Source organism: Chanodichthys erythropterus, chromosome 21, assembly GCF_024489055.1.
Source record: "Chanodichthys erythropterus isolate Z2021 chromosome 21, ASM2448905v1, whole genome shotgun sequence".
NCBI lineage: Eukaryota > Metazoa > Chordata > Actinopteri > Cypriniformes > Xenocyprididae > Chanodichthys > Chanodichthys erythropterus.
The window spans coordinates 6,075,554-6,092,832 of NC_090241.1; the positions used below are offsets into that span (position 1 = coordinate 6,075,554).

Consider the following 17,279-nt stretch of genomic DNA (forward strand, 5'->3'; position numbering starts at 1 on the left):
GCTAGACGAGCCAATGCGCATGTGCAGTCCTAAGCGTGAGTCTCAGGTTTCTATGGGAACCGGAGCTTCCAACAAATATGAGGTCTCTGCAGAACAAAAGTGGGTGTTTCTAAATTCGTGGGTGTTTTCAAACTGGTGGGTGTTTATAAATCATGCAATGAAAATTATCCCCTTCACCCGACCCCACCCTTAAACCCTACCCACACTCTAATGTGGGCAAATCAGGTAACGCTCTCAAAAACACCCCTCTGATTATGGCCTCGCCCACTGATCTGGAAATTATATTACTGTCATGCAGAGACCTGTACATGCTTCTAATTGCAGCTGCAGTGATGCAATGACTTGATCAATGACTTTGGTTCTCTTTCACGCTTGAACAAACAATAACACAGAGCAGAGTTATGACAAAATGGCCGCTTTGTCGAGTATCCTCATAAGAGCAGTCTTGAATCAGTTAAATAACATCTTAAATTAATTTAAAGAGTTGTGAGATAATGAGATGCGCGTCAGATCCGCCTCATGTTCGGCAGCGGCAGCTCTTAAAGTGACAGTAGCTTAATAAACCAGTTGCTGTGATGTCTGTCATTAATGATAATAGAAAAACAAAGATAAGAGATAAAATTTTATCTTTAATAAGGATAGATCTATATTTAATTTATAGTTAATGCAGTGAAGACTGTAAAGTGTTTGATAACTTTATTCAATTTCTGTATATTTCCTACCTATTAGACAGGTAGGAAGGGCACAGGTAAATATGACATTTATAATGTGAAGATTGTTATAAATCACTTAAATTCAACGTTGTTAATTTTTAAAGCCTAATAAATGTTGAAATTGATAGCTTTCAGTTATACTGTAATGTTGAATGTATATAATTCATGTTTAAAAAAACAATGAAAAACAAAAAACAATTTCATATAGATATCAGTATCGGTGATACTGGCCTTCATTCATAAAAAGATGCCATTAAACAAATATTTAAAATATACTGTCTTTAAGTTGTTTCTACATTAATTTGGAGAGTAACTGTTAAATTATTTCAATATAAAAAATTTTAAAATTCCAATGCTTTAATCACGATTAATAAGTTAATTTTTATTAAACGATTGACAGCACTGCAATCTACACATGCAAATAGATAAAGTGTAATACAACGAAAACTTAAATGTGTATTTTGGATGATTTCTTTCCACTAGTCTGAAAGAAGGCGTTATGGAGTCAAAATCTCAAAATTAACCAGTGCATGAAAAAAAAAACAAAAAAAAACGTAACGTTAAAAACGAACGTTTTCCTCAACATCAAACGAATTACACACTTCACATTTGCGTGTTGGTGTACAGATCATTACCAAAAAATAAAAAAGAACCCAACACTTTTTTAGATGACTACAGATTATCCCAGTGAATTTACTTTCCTCTGTCCAGCAGGGGGCGCTGTGCTGTGAACAACTATGGCTCAGATCTCCTCTGAAGGTCTCCATCTCAGCGAGCAGTTATGATGGCATGTGAGCGGGGAATGTGTCAGACAGGTGAGTGTGTGATGGAACGTCCCAGCTGCTCAACCGAGCGTCAAACGCTTGGAATCGATCATATGTGCGTTCGCGTGTCTGTAACCGCATTAGTGCGTGACAGCGTCTGTGTAAGTGCACGAGAGACAGACTCTTCTCTGCAGATAGGGCGTTTTAACCTCCTTCTACTAACCCTTACATCACCCCACTTATCCTCAGCTACCTGCCCGTGGGCTGTCTCCATGGCAACCTCACAGCGGGCCACAAGAGTCGGTTCCCATGGGAACATGATCTGTGAGTGACAGGACGGACTCTGCAGTATCCCGAGCATCCTCGCGGCAACCCAACAGTGAGCGATGGAGTGTGTCCGAGGCAACCCCAAAGTGACGAGCGAAGGCCCCCGTCACCATGGAAACCTTGGTATAGGGGATGTAAGGGGGGTTTCCATAGCAACCTCACCCCTGCACCCCTGCCAGTTAATAATATGAGAGATCCCAGAGCTATATAGAGCTCCATCTCCCTCCACTCCTTCCAATCCATTTCACCTTCTCTTGCTGTCATACACACATTTTCCATCCTTATATTTCCACCCAATCCCCCGCTTCTCTCCCTCCCTCTTTCATCACACATATCTAAGACAGCCCATAATGTGGGTAGCAGCTTTCTGCTGTTGTGTCCGTGGTAACTGTCAATAAAATGCAACAGAGCACAGAGGAGTGAAGCTATGACTGATTCACACTCTTTTATCTCTCCAGCCAACACTAACTCATCATCACTCCTGCGTTCCCTACAGCAGACATTAGCGAGCCATCTTACTGCCATAAAGGCTGCTTCACACTGACTCAACAAACAGAAACATTTAAAACCTCAAATATCAACTTAAAGAAGACTGTTCGATGTAATGTTGTTCACATTTCTCCGAAAAGCTTTGTTTTAAAAGGTCATTACTGGTAAAGCATAAATGATGATTTTGTGACACGGCGTGAGAGAGAAGAGCTTGTAATAAAAGAGAAGCACACTGTGCACAAATAAAAACTGACAGGAGGTCAGCCATGAAACCATCTACATGCAAGATGATAAGATCCATAAAGTATTAGGCATAAGTACCTAAATTATGAGCTGTCGCACATGTTAATTTATATATGTAATATATATATATATATATATATATATATTAGGGCTGTCAAAATTAACGCATCATCCTTTATCTAGACATTATATGATTATGCTCTTATTCACGCAAATGCTTTTAAACCATTCAAGCACGACAAGACACATGAGAGAACTGTGTGTCTGTGAATATTCTGTCTGAGTGACACACACACGATTCGTGCACACAGAAAGCCACTTCAAACACAGACAGTAGACAAAAACACACAAAATTATGCCAAAATGCCTGTTTTTGAGTAACATTCTTAAAGTAACAGTCTTATATTAGTTAAATAAAGTCTTAAATGAACATAAAGAGTAAATAAGATGTGTGTCAGATCCGCGTCATGTTCGGCAGGTCTTAAAGTGACAGTAGCCTAATAAACTTGCTGCTATCTGTCATTAATGTTAATCAAAGAACAAAAGAAAAAGTGAAAATCACTCACTGCTCTTGACTTGTGTAGCTTTAATAAAAATTAATCTATATTTAATTTATAATTTATGCAGTGAAGGCTGTAAAGTGTTTGATAACTTTATTGAATTTGTGTATATTTCCTACCTGTTAAAGACAGTATTTTTCAAATATTTGATCTATGTTGTTTCTATATTAAATAATATTATATTAAAATAATATTTTATATTAAAAAGTTGCGATTAATTACAAAAAAATGTGCAATTAATTAGTTATTTTTTTAATCAATTGACAGCACTAATATATGATAAACAAAATACAAACATATATATTTTATTAAAAAAAATAGACATAAATATACATCTTATACAAAATATATATTATGAACAGTTATGAAGCACTAATATATGATAAACAAAATACAAATATATATATTTTATAAAAAAAAAAGAAATATATACACTACCGCTCAAAAGTTTGGGATCATTGGAAATAAGTTTTGTCTGCTCACCAAGGCTTAATTTATTTAATTAAAAATACAGTAAAAACAGTAATATTGTGAAAAATTATTACAATTTAAAATAACTGTTTTCTATTTGAATATATTTTACAAAGTAATTTATTCTCGTGTTGGCAAAGCTGAATTTTCAGCATCATTACTCCAGTCTTCAGTGTCACATGATCCTTCAGAAATCATTCTAATATGTGCCTTGCCACAATTCTGTCTCTGAGCTCTTCAGGCAGTTCCTTTGACCTCATGATTCTCATTTGCTCTGACATGCACTGTGAGCTGTAAGGTCTTATATAGACAGGTGTGTGGCTTTCCTAATCAAGTCCAATCAGTATAATCAAACACAGCTGGACTCAAATGAAGGTGTAGAACCATCTCAAGGATGATCAGAAGAAATGGACAGCACCTGAGTTAAATATATGAGTGTCACAGCAAAGGGTCTGAATACTTAGGACCATGTGATATTTCAGTTTTTCTTTTCTAATAAATCTGCAAAAAATGTCAACAATTCTGTGTTTTTCTGTCAATATGGGGTGCTTGTATTTACATAATTAAATATACATCTTATACAAATATATATTATAAACAGTTATGAATGGGTTAAGGCTGTCAATTTAAAAACATTTGGTAAATTGAATGTGATTCATTATTAACAAAGTAACGCAATAAAGAATTGATGCAATTATAGTTAACTATTTGGTTAAGTTAAATAAATCTGAAAACACACACACACACATATATATATATGTGTGTGTGTGTGTGTGTGTGTGTGTGTGTGTGTGTGTGTGTGTGTGTGTGTGTGTGTGTGTGTGTGTGTGTGTGTGTGAAAATTATGAAAATTAGGATACTGAAACTAAAACTGAAATAAAAAAAATAAAAAAAATTGTAAAAAGTAATAAAATGCCAAAAGCACACACAATTACAAAAACTAAAATTTTAATGAAAACTATAAAATAAAAGTTAATTAATAAATATTATGATAGTATATAAATAATACTAAAAACAATATCACCAGAACCATAAAGATCCCAGTATAAGGGATCTTACTACCATCAAAGCAAATACATTTTGAAGTACCAACTTCATGTTTTTGTGAGTCCACAGGCAATGCGCCTCAGAAACCACACTAACAGAAAGCAGACAGCACAAAATGAAACAGAACGCGGGTGTTGAGAAGAACATGTTCTGTGTGAAGGGCCTTTTGTTTGCCGCAGACAGATATGGATTGCTGTGGCCTGAACACTTGTGATAGGCTTTTGTTCAATTACATGGAAATAAAACAAGCAATATATTAACTTAAGTCATTTTTTGTCTATTCAATGATTTTGCACGATATGCCACAGTAATGTCTTTAGATTATTTATGGACATCTTCAATATCCATAAATATTGAAACAAGTGATTAATTTCCTAATAATTTGTAGTAATTAATCAGATTATCATGTAACTATTTGAATTAAAATTGAATTAACTGAGATTATGTCAAAGATTCCATGATCTGAAAAAATGCAAAGTGAACACCGGTAAACCAAGCGTGAAACCAGTGGTGACACCAACACAGCAACAACTGCCAACAAACACCAAAAGCGTTAAAACGCTGATTCACCAGAACCCTGCAACTGTAGTATGAAACTATTGCTCTCAGTCTCTACATCTCTAGTATCTCCTTACCTGAAGCCTGGACTTCCATGATGTACTGGTGGAGATCCTGTCCCTGCTGTATGACCTCATAGGTCATGTTGTTCATGGCGAGCTTGCGCTCAGTGTGTCTGTGTAGTCTCTGTTCAGCCAGCGTGAGTTCCTCTGTGTTGAAATCAGAAGCCTGTCGCATCAGATCTTGTTTCCATGCGTCCAGCTCACCCATCACCTATGGAACAGATGGCATTTATTACACTCATATTCATAAAACAATAAACATCTATTCAGTATAATGAAAAAAAGTGTGTGAAAAGCACAATTAAATTATCATTAGTCCAATATGATTCATGTTGTGTGAGAAATAGAACAGAAATTATGTCAAAAATTCACTGGAAAACTCTTATTATTATTTGACATATTTAATTATATTTGCTCACAAATCTGACTGATCCAGTTCAACTCTTAAAATTATTTGGTCACAGTGGTTAACAGCTTACTGAAGCAATGCTTTATAAAACCAAAACTATTTAAAGCCATTTTCAGTAAAGCTGAAATAAACCTTTATATATATATATATATATATATATATATATATATATATATATATATATATATATATATATATATATATATATATATATATATATATAAATTTCAATTTATAAAGGACAGTTAAAAACAACTACCACTGACCAAATCCAGACAAAGACAAACTCATGAGTAAACAACAAAGCATAGAATAAATCAGATTTAAATAATAGGTTATAAGCCAAAATTGATTTAAAAATAGATAATGTGGTAGCAGATCTAATTTGAATAGATAGGCTGTTCCAAAGTCTAGGAGCGGCTATGGCAAATGCCCGATCGCCCCTAGACTTTAGTCTGGTTTTAGGGACCAGGAAGGACCTCTGATTGGCAGACCTAAGAGCTCTCCCTGGTTGGTGGTCTTTCAACAGGTCAGAGAGGTATTATGGTGCTAAACCATTTATAGATTTAAGAACCAATAAGAGCACTTCAAAATCAATTCTCTGACACACAGGTAACCAATGTACAGACAGTAGAACAGGGGTGGTCATGCTTTCGAGCTCCTGATAAACTCTGACAGCAGCATTTCAAACCATCTGAAGGCAGTTTAAAGAGGATTGACTAATCCCCAGATTGAGAGAATTGCAGTAGTCAAGCCTAGTGGTGATAAAAGCATGGATAACTCTTTCAAAATTATTAAAAGAAAGAAAGGACTTCATTTTTACCAGGACTTGCAATTGGTAGAAACTTGATTTTATGACTTGATACATTTTCCAGCTTTTAATGTCTAGTAAAACACCCAGATTTTTCACATATGGCCTAACATAAGGTGCTGAAACAGGGATTTAAGTTTGGTATAATCTTGGCATCAGAAAGGGTAAATACCACAATCTCTGTTTTACACACATTCAGATTTAAGAAATTTAAAGGATTAGTTCACTTTCAAAAGAAAATTAGCCCAAGCTTTACTCACCCTCAAGCCATGCTAGGTGTATATGACTTCCTTCTTTCTGATGAACACAATCGGAGATATTTTAAGAAACATCCTGACGCATCCGAGATTTATAATGGCAGTGAACAGGGGTCACGAGTATGAGCTGAAGAAAGGGCTTCCATCCACATCCATCCATCATAAACGTGTATTACACACGGCTCCGGGATTTAATAAAGGCCTTCTGAAGCGATGCATTTGCGTAAAAAAAAAAAAAAAAAATGAACAAGTTATGAAGTAAAATATCTAGCTTCCGCCAAAATATCTAGCTTCAACGTACAATGAAAGTTTAAAATTCTTGCAGTCTTACACTACGTCCTACGTCTTCCCTATTCAACTTACGGAAAAAGTGTAACAGTCTACACTTTCTTCATAACTTGAATACGGAAGGTGGTTTGGAAGCTAGATATTTTACTTCATAACTTGTTAAATATGGATATTTTTTTTGCATCACTTTGCTTCAGAAGGCCTTTATTAACCCCACGGAGCCATGTGGAGTACGTTTATGATGGACGGAAGCTTTTTCTTCAGCTCATACTCGTGACCCCTGTTCACTGCCATTATAAAGCTCGGATGCATCAGGATATTTATTCAAATATCTCTGATTGTGTTCATCAGAAAGAAGAAAGTCATATACACCTAGGATGGCTTGAGGGTGAAAGTGAACTAATCCTTTAAGGACATCCATGCTCTAACATGCAAGAGGCAAGCAACCACATGGTCTAAACCATTCGTATATTTTTAATCTTTCATAATTATTGTAATGTTATGTCCTTTGAGATATGAGGTAGTTTAACGGCGTCTTTTGTGAAGCCTTGCTGAGACCAGCTGTGTGTGTGTGCGTGTGTTTTGGAGGAGGCGTGGCTTTGGACATCGATTTGCAGGGAGGGTGGGATCATATGTTTCAATGCTAGCAGGCTAACGTTAGCATTTCCCAGATCACCTACTGCACCTTTAAAACTAAATATATAAATATGAAATAAAAACCTATTGAAATATGAATAAACACTGTTTATTATACTATATTGTATATATAGCAAAATAACATTGCTCAGAAGGCAAAGATTATCAGTGGATAAAAACTTAAATGTTAGTTTGTCAGTCACACAAAGCATGCATGGCTTGAGAAGACTAAAGTGAAGACAGAAGAATACAGTGTATGAGTCAGATGGACCACTGTCGTGATACTGTAATGGTGCATCTGTTTCTTTGTTTTTTTGTTTCTTTCTTTTTTATACTTGTCAGTCCTAGTCTTCATTTTCTTTCATTGTATTTAAATGAGTAGGCACGATATTCTCCAAAAATTCACCTTTGTTGTTTCACAGAAGAAAGTAAGCCTATCAAGTATGGAACAGCATGTGGGCAAATAAACGATGGCAGAATTTTGGGGTGAACTATGAGATATAGTTTGTACAGTAATTCAAACAACACTCTTAAATCCATAAACAGATTTACAAAATAAAACTAATTTTAGATAATACACAAACATACATACAAACATGCAAATAGGATCAGGCCATCATACACACATTCACACACCTCCAGGGCATACTGTTCAAAGATACGGAGCTGCAGGAAGATGTCCAGTTTGATCCTGCGCTCATGAAAAAGCTCCTCCATATGAGCCTGAGCCTCATCCAACTGCTGTAGAACACCCTCGATATGAGCCACGGAGCTGGCATGAGGAAGCTTATTACAGGCCAACGCTGAGTCTCTGTTTGAGCACACACAAACCCACGCCAACACATACAAGAGCAAATCAATATCAGTAGAGAGCAGGTTAATCCAGAACCAGTATATACCAGCATCCCATCACATGTATGAACATGCTCACAAGTAATCTAAAAAGAATATTAGGTTACACTTTATTTCGATGGTCCACTATAGACATTCTATAAGTAACTCTGTAACTACATGTCAATTAACTCTCATTAGAATATTAGTAGGCTGTTAGGTTAGGGTTAGGTGTTAGGGTTCAGGTTAGTAGAATAAGCTGACATGTTGTTGCGAAGTTACTTATAGTCAGTAGAATGTCTGTTGGGGGACCTTTTAAATAAAGTGGTAGCAGACAGTCTACTGATCCTCTAATGAGGGTTTGTTGACATTTGGTTACTATAAGTTACTTATAATTAGTAGAATGTCCAAAGTGGACCATCAAAATTAACACTTTTTTTACCAAATATTATTAATATTGATTGTTAGAGCTGTAGCCTATGGTCACCAGATTTGGTCCTGAGACTAAAAAGCTCTTAAGTGTGCTAAATCCTGTACTTCACACTACTAACTTTGTTACTTTTTCAAGGCTACTGCAAGTATCACGTTGAGAATAATTTTGGTAACGTCTGGAATGGAAGATGTGAAAAGAGTTGGGTTTTAAAGAAATGCTGTACAATAGGAGCGTGTTGTCAAACTCACCGCAGGTGCTGAATAAGCTCCTCCCCCTCTTTGATGACATTGAGTGTGGCATCCAGTGTGCTGCTCTGCTGCTGCTGAAACTGTCTGATCAGCTCCTGAACAGCATCCACTGTCTCAGAGTTCAACACTGGCTCTACAAGACTCTTCTGCAAGTCCTCCATCCATGACCACAGCTAAAGACAGACAAGATAGATAGATAGATAGATAGATAGATAGATAGATAGATAGATAGATAGATAGATAGATAGATAGATAGATAGATAGATAGATAGATAGATAGATAGATAGATAGATAGATAGATAGATAGATAGATAGATAGATAGATAGATAGAATGTTTCAACATCATTGATAGGTGATTGTCAGAGTGTTGCTAGGCAATAGTTTGGTTATTAGGTTACTGGTTATGAGGATGCATTCTGGGTAGTTGATATAGCATTGTTAGGAGGTTGCAAGGGTGTTGCTAGGTGATTGTTCTAGATATTATTCCTAGCAACCGCCCACAACACCATAACAACTGCCTAGCAACACCCCTGCAACCACCTAGTACACTCTAGTAACAGAGTGACTAGGGTGTTGCTAGAGTGTTCTAGGTGGATGCAGGGGTGTTGCTAGGCAGTTGTTTCAGTGTTGTGGGTTGTTGATAGGAAATTGCTAGGTTGTTCTGGATATTTTGTCTAGCAACCACCCACAACACCATAACAACTGCCTAGCAACACCCTTGCAACCACCTATTACACTCTAGTAACAGAGTGATTAGGGTGTTGCTAGAGTGTTCTAGGCAGTTGTTACAGTGTTGTGGGTTACTGGTTATGAGGGTGCATTCTGGGTAGTTACTATAGCATTGTTAGGAGGTTGCAAGGGTGTTGCTAGGTGATTGTTCTAGATATTATGCCTAGCAACTGCCCACAACACCGTAACAACTGCCTAGCAACACCCTTGCAACCACCTAGTACACTCTAGTAACAGAGTGACTAGGGTGTTGCTAGAGTGTTCTAAGTGGATGCAGGGGTGTTGCTAGGCAGTTTGTTTCAGTGTTGTGGGTTGTTGATAGGAAGTTGCTAGGTTGTTCTGAATATTTTGTCTAGCAACCACCCACAACACCATAACAACTGCCTAGCAACACCCTTGCAACCACCTATTACACTCTAGTAACAGAGTGATTAGGGTGTTGCTAGAGTGTTCTAGGCAGTTGTTTCAGTGTTGTGGGTTGTTGCTAGGCAGTTGCTAAGTTGTTATGGATATTCAGCCTAGCAACCAGACACAACACCATAACAACTGCCTAGCAACACCTTTGCAACCACATAGAACACTCTAGCACCAGAGTGATTAGGGTGTTGCTAGAGTGTTCTAGGTGGATGCAGGGGTGTTGCTAGGCAGTTGTTACAGTGTTGTGGGTTGTTGCTAGGTGGTTGCATTAGTGGTTGCTTCCCTGTGACAGGCAGGTGGTTGGTAGGCGGTTGTTCTAGGTGTTTCTTAGCGCACTTTGGGGGTTGTTAAGGTGTTTCTAGGTAATTGTAGGTGGCTGTTGCTAAGGTGTTTTGGGTTAATTCTGGAATGTTGCTAGAGCACTGTAAGCCGGTTTCTCTATTCCTTTACAGTCAGAAATATTGCTCTCATAAGAAGTTATTGAAATAATATCTCAGTATGTTGGCTTTGTCCATTCACATTTGTTCTTAATTAGTGCAGTCAGTCAGTAAGTGGAGTTGAGAGCTACGAACAAAAGCTCTCACGCATGAACAGAGATCAGTCACAACTAGTTTTTTGGGAAGCACTGTTAAGTGTGTGTGCGTGCACTACCTCTTTAGTGTGGGTGTGAAAAGACACTGAGATATCCAGCAGCAGTTTCCTCTGCTCCACCCTCCGTACAAACTCCTGAACTCTGACCTCCAGGTGATGGGCGGCAGCATAAATCTCTTCTGGATCACACTCTCCCGTCTGAGCCAGCTGCTCCGCTGCTTCCAAGAGCTTATCTGCATTAGTATAAGTGTTCTGGAGTAAAAGAGAGAGAGAGAAGTACATTAAAAACATCTTCCATGAATAATAACAGGAAACTCAATATTATGATGAGCGATATCACTGCTACTGGTTATTTGCTCCTTTCCCATCAGGCAAAAAATACACAACATAAACGGAGTGGGTTCTAACCTGTGCCACCTCCTGAAAGTCATCATGTCGTTTTTGTAGAGCTCGTGCTCTGTGTACAGACTTCCCAACTCCTGTATGTTTACTGAGGAATGCCTCTCCATGGTTTTCAATCCAGTCCAAGACCTAAGCGTGCACACACACACACACACACACACACACACACGCAATGTAATTAATTCTAATGAAGTCAAAAAGCACTCTTAAGTTTAACTAACTGCACTTAATATTTAATTTAATTTTTACATTTTTAAATTTTTTGCATTTAATTTTATACATCCTAATAGCAAGTCAGAGCTTAAACAGTTAGTTGTAAAGAGGCCCAGAGGATTTTTTGAAAAGGTTCAACAAACTTCATCAGTAAGAAGTCAAAGTTCTTTAGTTCACTGCACAAGCTCAATGCTCGAGTAGGCCTCATTTATGTCTAAAGAGACCCTGGAAAGGATCCAGTCACATCAAAGAAACAACACAGTCCTGACAGAGAACCGGAGAAGGTACAACAAAAAGCCCCTGAAGGCGACGGCCACAGGAAGTGGAGTGTATTGTTGGAGGAATTGACTAAAGGCCAAGCACAATACTGCCGTCCCTCGAGGACGCTGAGGCAATCTCAGTCAACTCTGTGAGTCAGAGTCCTTGTCACTTCCTCTAATACTCTGTGCAGTTGATATTTGTTCTGCCGTAGGAGAAACATTGTTACATGTATAGATCTAAAAACAGCTACTGAAAGGTTGAGAGTTTAGGATCAAATTTGTCAGATGGTGAATTATGTGGGTATAGTCTATGTTTGTGTGTTGCATGCAGTGATTTGTATTGTGCATGTGTACATTTGTGTGTAGTCATGCACATATTGTGATATACCTGCTGCACGTCTTGTTGAAAAACACACAGCTGAAGTCTCTGGTGCAGCCGAAGCTTGCGATGTTGCAGGAGACCCTCCAGTCTGCGATACTGATGAACTACCTCATGGACCACCTCCAGAACCCCCCTCACCGCCTGACTATAATCGGCCCCCGCCGTCAGAGACCCTGAGTCGGCCGGGGGCTGAGGCCGCTGCAACACATCCAGTAGGGTCTTTCCTTTCTGACTGACCTGCAATAAGAAATATAAGATTCATTACTTTGTTTTTTATTACTTTGTTACTTTTGTGCATTTGTGTTTTAAAGGACTGATTACTAGATTACGAAGCATAATATCCTACTTTTGTGCTCCTCAAACTTTTTTCATAAAATATTATTTTTTATTATTTCAAACCTGATGAAATCATGTCTCTGAGATATATTAGACATGTTCGATTCATGAACAAATCATTCTTTTGATTCTTTTCAATTAATCTGTAGAATCGCTTCACAAATAGATCTGGACAATTCGGCTGCATCCGAAAACTTAAAAATGCTGCCTTCCGAGGACGCATTTCAAGGTAGGAAGGCACTTCCGAATCCAATGCTGCCTTCACTTCCTGAGATACCTTCATCTAATTGATTTTTGAAGGCAACATAGATATGTCTTTGGTATCCAATAATCCTGTGCGTTCCATTCGGTGACAGTTGAGCTAGAAAAATAAAGATGGCGTCTGGTCAGTTTGTGTGTAAATGTATGTTTTTGACCAAAGTTTTCTGCTTCTGATGTCATTTCTAGCGAGAAATTACTATTGTAGTAATTAAACATTCATTTAGTTCTCAAAAAAGCCGCACTATTTTGCTATAGATTATTAAACCGTTATGCTGCCTCAGAAGTCTGTCCGAAATCAGTTTCATGAGGTGCCTTAGTGCCCAAACAATGCCTGCAGAGTCATCGCCTGATAGAGCAGCGAGGCAACAAGTCAGCTGCCTAAGTTTTCGGATGCAGGCTTCATTTGTGAATCAAGTTGCAGCTGTTCTTGAGTCAATTCAACGATTAGTTAACAACTCACTGAACTGGTCATGTCCGACTGAAAATGAATCAAGAAAGAGAAGGAATATGATCCTCAGTGCTCAAGTGTGCAGAGGACTTGACTGATGGATGGCATGAAGAGTAAGTTGCTAATGCAAATGACAGTATTGTTTATTGTAAATAAAAATCATATTTAGGCTATACAATACATGACTAAGTTGTTTGTGAATTAAATCTGCCCTACAAGGGCAATCGTTTTAAGATTAGTGTTCAGTATGAAATACATAAATATATGAAATTTCACAAATGTGACCCTGGACCACAAAACCAGTCATAAGGGTCATGAGTAATAACCCTTTAATGAATATGCTTTCCATGAATAAATAAGCTTTCTTGATGTATGGTCTGTTAGGATAGGACAATATTTGGTTGAGATATAGCTATTTGAAAATCTGGAAACTGAGGATGCAAAAAAAAAAAAAAAAAAAAATTGAGAAAATCACCTTTAAAGGTGCCATCGAATTGAAAATTGAATTTACCGCTGCATAGTTGAATAACAAGAGTTCAGTACATGGAAATGACATACAGTGAGACTCAAACTCCATTGTTTCCTCCTTCTTATATAAATCTCATTTGTTTAAAAGACCTCAGAGGAACAGGCGAATCTCAACATAACACCGACTGTAACGTAACATTTGGGATCATTAATATGCACACCGCCAATATTTGCATATGCCAGCCCATGATCAAGGTATTACACAAGGGCAGGCCGTATTAACGTCTGGATCTGTGCACAGCTGAATCATCAGACTAGGTAAACAAGCAAGGACAATAGCGAAAAATGGCAGATGGAGCAGTAATAACTGACATGATCCATGATATCATGATATTTTTAGTGATTTTTGTGAATTGTCTAAATGTTTCGTTAGCATGTTGCTAATGTACTGTTAAATGTGGTTAAAGTTACCATCGTTTCTTAATGTATTCACCGAGACAAGAGCCGTTGCTATTTTCATTGTTAAACACTTGCAGTCTGTATAATTCATGAACACAACTTCATTCTTTATAAATCTCTCCAACAGTGTAGCATTAGCCCGTTAGCCACAAAGCACAGCCTCAAACTAATTCAGAATCAAATGTAAACATCCAAATAAATACCATACTTACGCGATTAGACACGCTGCATGACGAACACATTGCAAAGATCCATTTTGAGGGTTATATTAGCTGTGTGAACTTTGTTTATGCAATGATAGAGTCGAGAGCTCTGGAGGGGGCGGAGAGCACGAGCAATTAAAGGGTCCGCAGCTTGAATCGGCGCATTTCTAATTATGCCTCAAAACAGGCAGTTAAATACATTTTTAAAAAAAACTATAAGGTATTTTGAGCTGCAACTTCACAGACACAATCAGGGGACACCTTAGACTTATATTACATCTTGTAAAAAAATGTTTGATGGCACCTTTAAAGTTGACCAAATGAAGTCCTTAGCAATGCTTATCTACTCAAAAAAATAGATTTTTGATATATTTATAGTAGGAAATTTACTAAATATCTTCATGGAACATGATCTTTACTTAATATCCTAATGATTTTTGGCAAAAAAAGAAAAATCGATAATTTTGACCCCTACAATGTATTGTATTGAATATTGCTACAAATATACCCTAGGACTTATGACTGGTTTTATGTTCCAGGGTCACAATAATTACACAGAAACAATGTGCAAGTAACACATTGAATTAAATGTGAAATTTTGAAGTAGAAAGACTGAAATAGTATGTTCTTGTTAAACATACTCAATCTGTTTTAGGGTGTGTTCACACTTGGCAGGTTTGGTTCTGTTAGTGCGGTTCATTTGATTATGTGTGAAGGCTGCCATCCCATCCCTGGTGTGCACCAAACAAGCAGAACGAAACCCAATGGCGTAGCAAGTCAGCCCCGGGCCCATATGCAAAAAAAAGTTACGGGCCCCCCTCGGTTGCGCGCGTGGGCTTAATATGAAGACAAATGCAAAAAAAAACAAAAAAAAAACTGGAAGATAATTCCAGTTATGAATTAATTATTCTGTCACAGACTTTTTAAATGCACATGTTTTATTCATAATAAATTTACTATAAGTTCCTTCTCTAAATATTTTTTCCATCACGTTTTATGTGCATTTTATTTAGTTGAATAAAGAGTATTCACCCCAGTGAGTGCGGGTTACATTTATTCACATGTTGTGCAGTATCTTAAAATAGAGACATAGTCGTTTTTTGAGAAAACCAATGTGACTCATTTAAAATTATGTACTACTTACATTACTGCATGCATAAGTGTCAGAAACCCACTTTAAAAATGCCAGAGAAGCGAATACCCGTCAAATACAATAGATCATCGCTAAGACATGGCGACCATTTTATGGTCCATTTATTCAGATTCTTAATGATTTTCAGTACATTTAACATAGATAGGCTTTAGCAAGTTATTGACAACATTACTTAATTTTTTGAACATAAGCAGGCTATACGGGTTCTGTATATTCGCATGCGAGCCTTTGAAAGCATTTGGTTGCAAAAAGACGCATTCGGCATGTGCACTGCGCACTTGTGGACTTTTTTTTTTTCTTCAAGCACTCAGTTCACTCTCGCCTTGGCTGTTTTGAGTACACACACTGTCCGTGCCATCAAAAAAAAATGGGCTGCACATGGACGGGGAAGTTTGGACGTCCGCAAACCCTCCCAATGATGAAAATTTCATGATGCGGACGCGGCGCGGATGCCCGAAGTATACTTTGAGGTTAAGCCCATAATAACGGGCCCTCAATCCACCCGGGCCCATATGCACGTGCATACCTTGCATGCCCAGATGCTACGCCACTGCCGAAACCCCTGAAAAACTAGGTCTCATTCCGCTTTCAAATGAACTCTGGTGCAGTTCAAATTAAATATGAACACAACACAGATCAAAGCCATGTAAAAAAACAGAACAACAAACATGTGACCCTAAAAAGGACAGAATGTTGAAGCATACTTGTTTTTTCTCGTCATAGTCATGATGTTGCCCATCATAGCTTGGTACGGGCATCAGAACCGCATCTCCTCGCAGCAGATCTTCATTTGTGTGAGTGACAAAGGGATTCCTGCCACTGTTTTGACTCTTTTGACATTTCATATACCATAGCGCATTTAGCCCAGCACACAGCATTGTTTTGGATGTTCAACAAGTTCCATTGCAAAATATACGCCATAAAAGCCTTTTTTTTTTGGTATCTTTAGATTCGATGTTAAAAATGACAGTGTGAACGCTAAGCGAACCAGGACTAAATGTATCTTTTTTTCTTTTCTTTTTTTTGGAACAGACCAAAAGAACCAAGAGAACCAAACTACAAGTGTGAACACACCCTTATTTACAACTTCAAAAAAATCTTTTTTTTTTTTTTTTACAGTGAATATATGCTCACTTGTATCAATGTCTATATGGGAGGCTACTTTATGTAACAACTGTAAATAATGTAAAATTACTAATGCACTAATACACTAATGCATCTTTTCCACTGCCTTAGCAATTTCAAAAGAACTACTACTGCCCAGATCCACAACATTGTACCAACCAACTCTGAAATCCATTGCACACAAACAAAGCATTGCAGGCTACATCTCATATTGAAAAAGTGTACTAAACAGAGCAGCTCCTGAAATGCTCACCTCTGTATATGCTGTGGTGACCTGCTCGTACAGATTCTGGTGGTTGTGAATGGCCATCTCAAGTTCTTGTGTCGCCGTTGGCAATCCGCCCTCACCGCATGACTTCACCCATCCCTCCATGCTAGACAGAAACTAAGAACAGCACAGAGAGAGAGAACACGCTCTTAAACTTTACAGTATAAAAGGTCCATGTAATAAAACCAGAGAGGACAGAGGTGTACAGTTGTACACACTCATTAAAAACAAGCTCAGACATAATTAAACTTGCTGAGGATCATACAAATTGGGGTCATAAATCAAAAATGCATGAAGAAGCTATGTGTGCACATTTAGACAAAAGAGTTATTAATGAAGAAACAGACTGAAGCTGACAGAGGTAAGTAGAGTTGCACATAGAGGAAATCGGGAATTAGTATTACATAAAAAAAGG

General features: G+C 37.6%; 1 protein-coding gene across 1 annotated transcript in view; it reads right to left on the reverse strand.

Annotated features, from left to right (window-relative positions):
* kalrnb (kalirin RhoGEF kinase b) overlaps positions 1-17,279 on the reverse strand; it is a 116,022-nt gene that overhangs the window by 68,699 nt on the left and 30,044 nt on the right. Inside the window, exons 8-14 of the mRNA XM_067372564.1 lie at positions 16,850-16,981; positions 12,150-12,380; positions 11,295-11,417; positions 10,947-11,138; positions 9,148-9,320; positions 8,272-8,446; positions 5,250-5,445 (exon numbers count right to left, since the gene is read on the reverse strand). Coding sequence (XP_067228665.1) covers positions 5,250-5,445; positions 8,272-8,446; positions 9,148-9,320; positions 10,947-11,138; positions 11,295-11,417; positions 12,150-12,380; positions 16,850-16,981 — 1,222 coding nt within the window. The remainder of the gene's footprint in view (positions 1-5,249; positions 5,446-8,271; positions 8,447-9,147; positions 9,321-10,946; positions 11,139-11,294; positions 11,418-12,149; positions 12,381-16,849; positions 16,982-17,279) is intronic.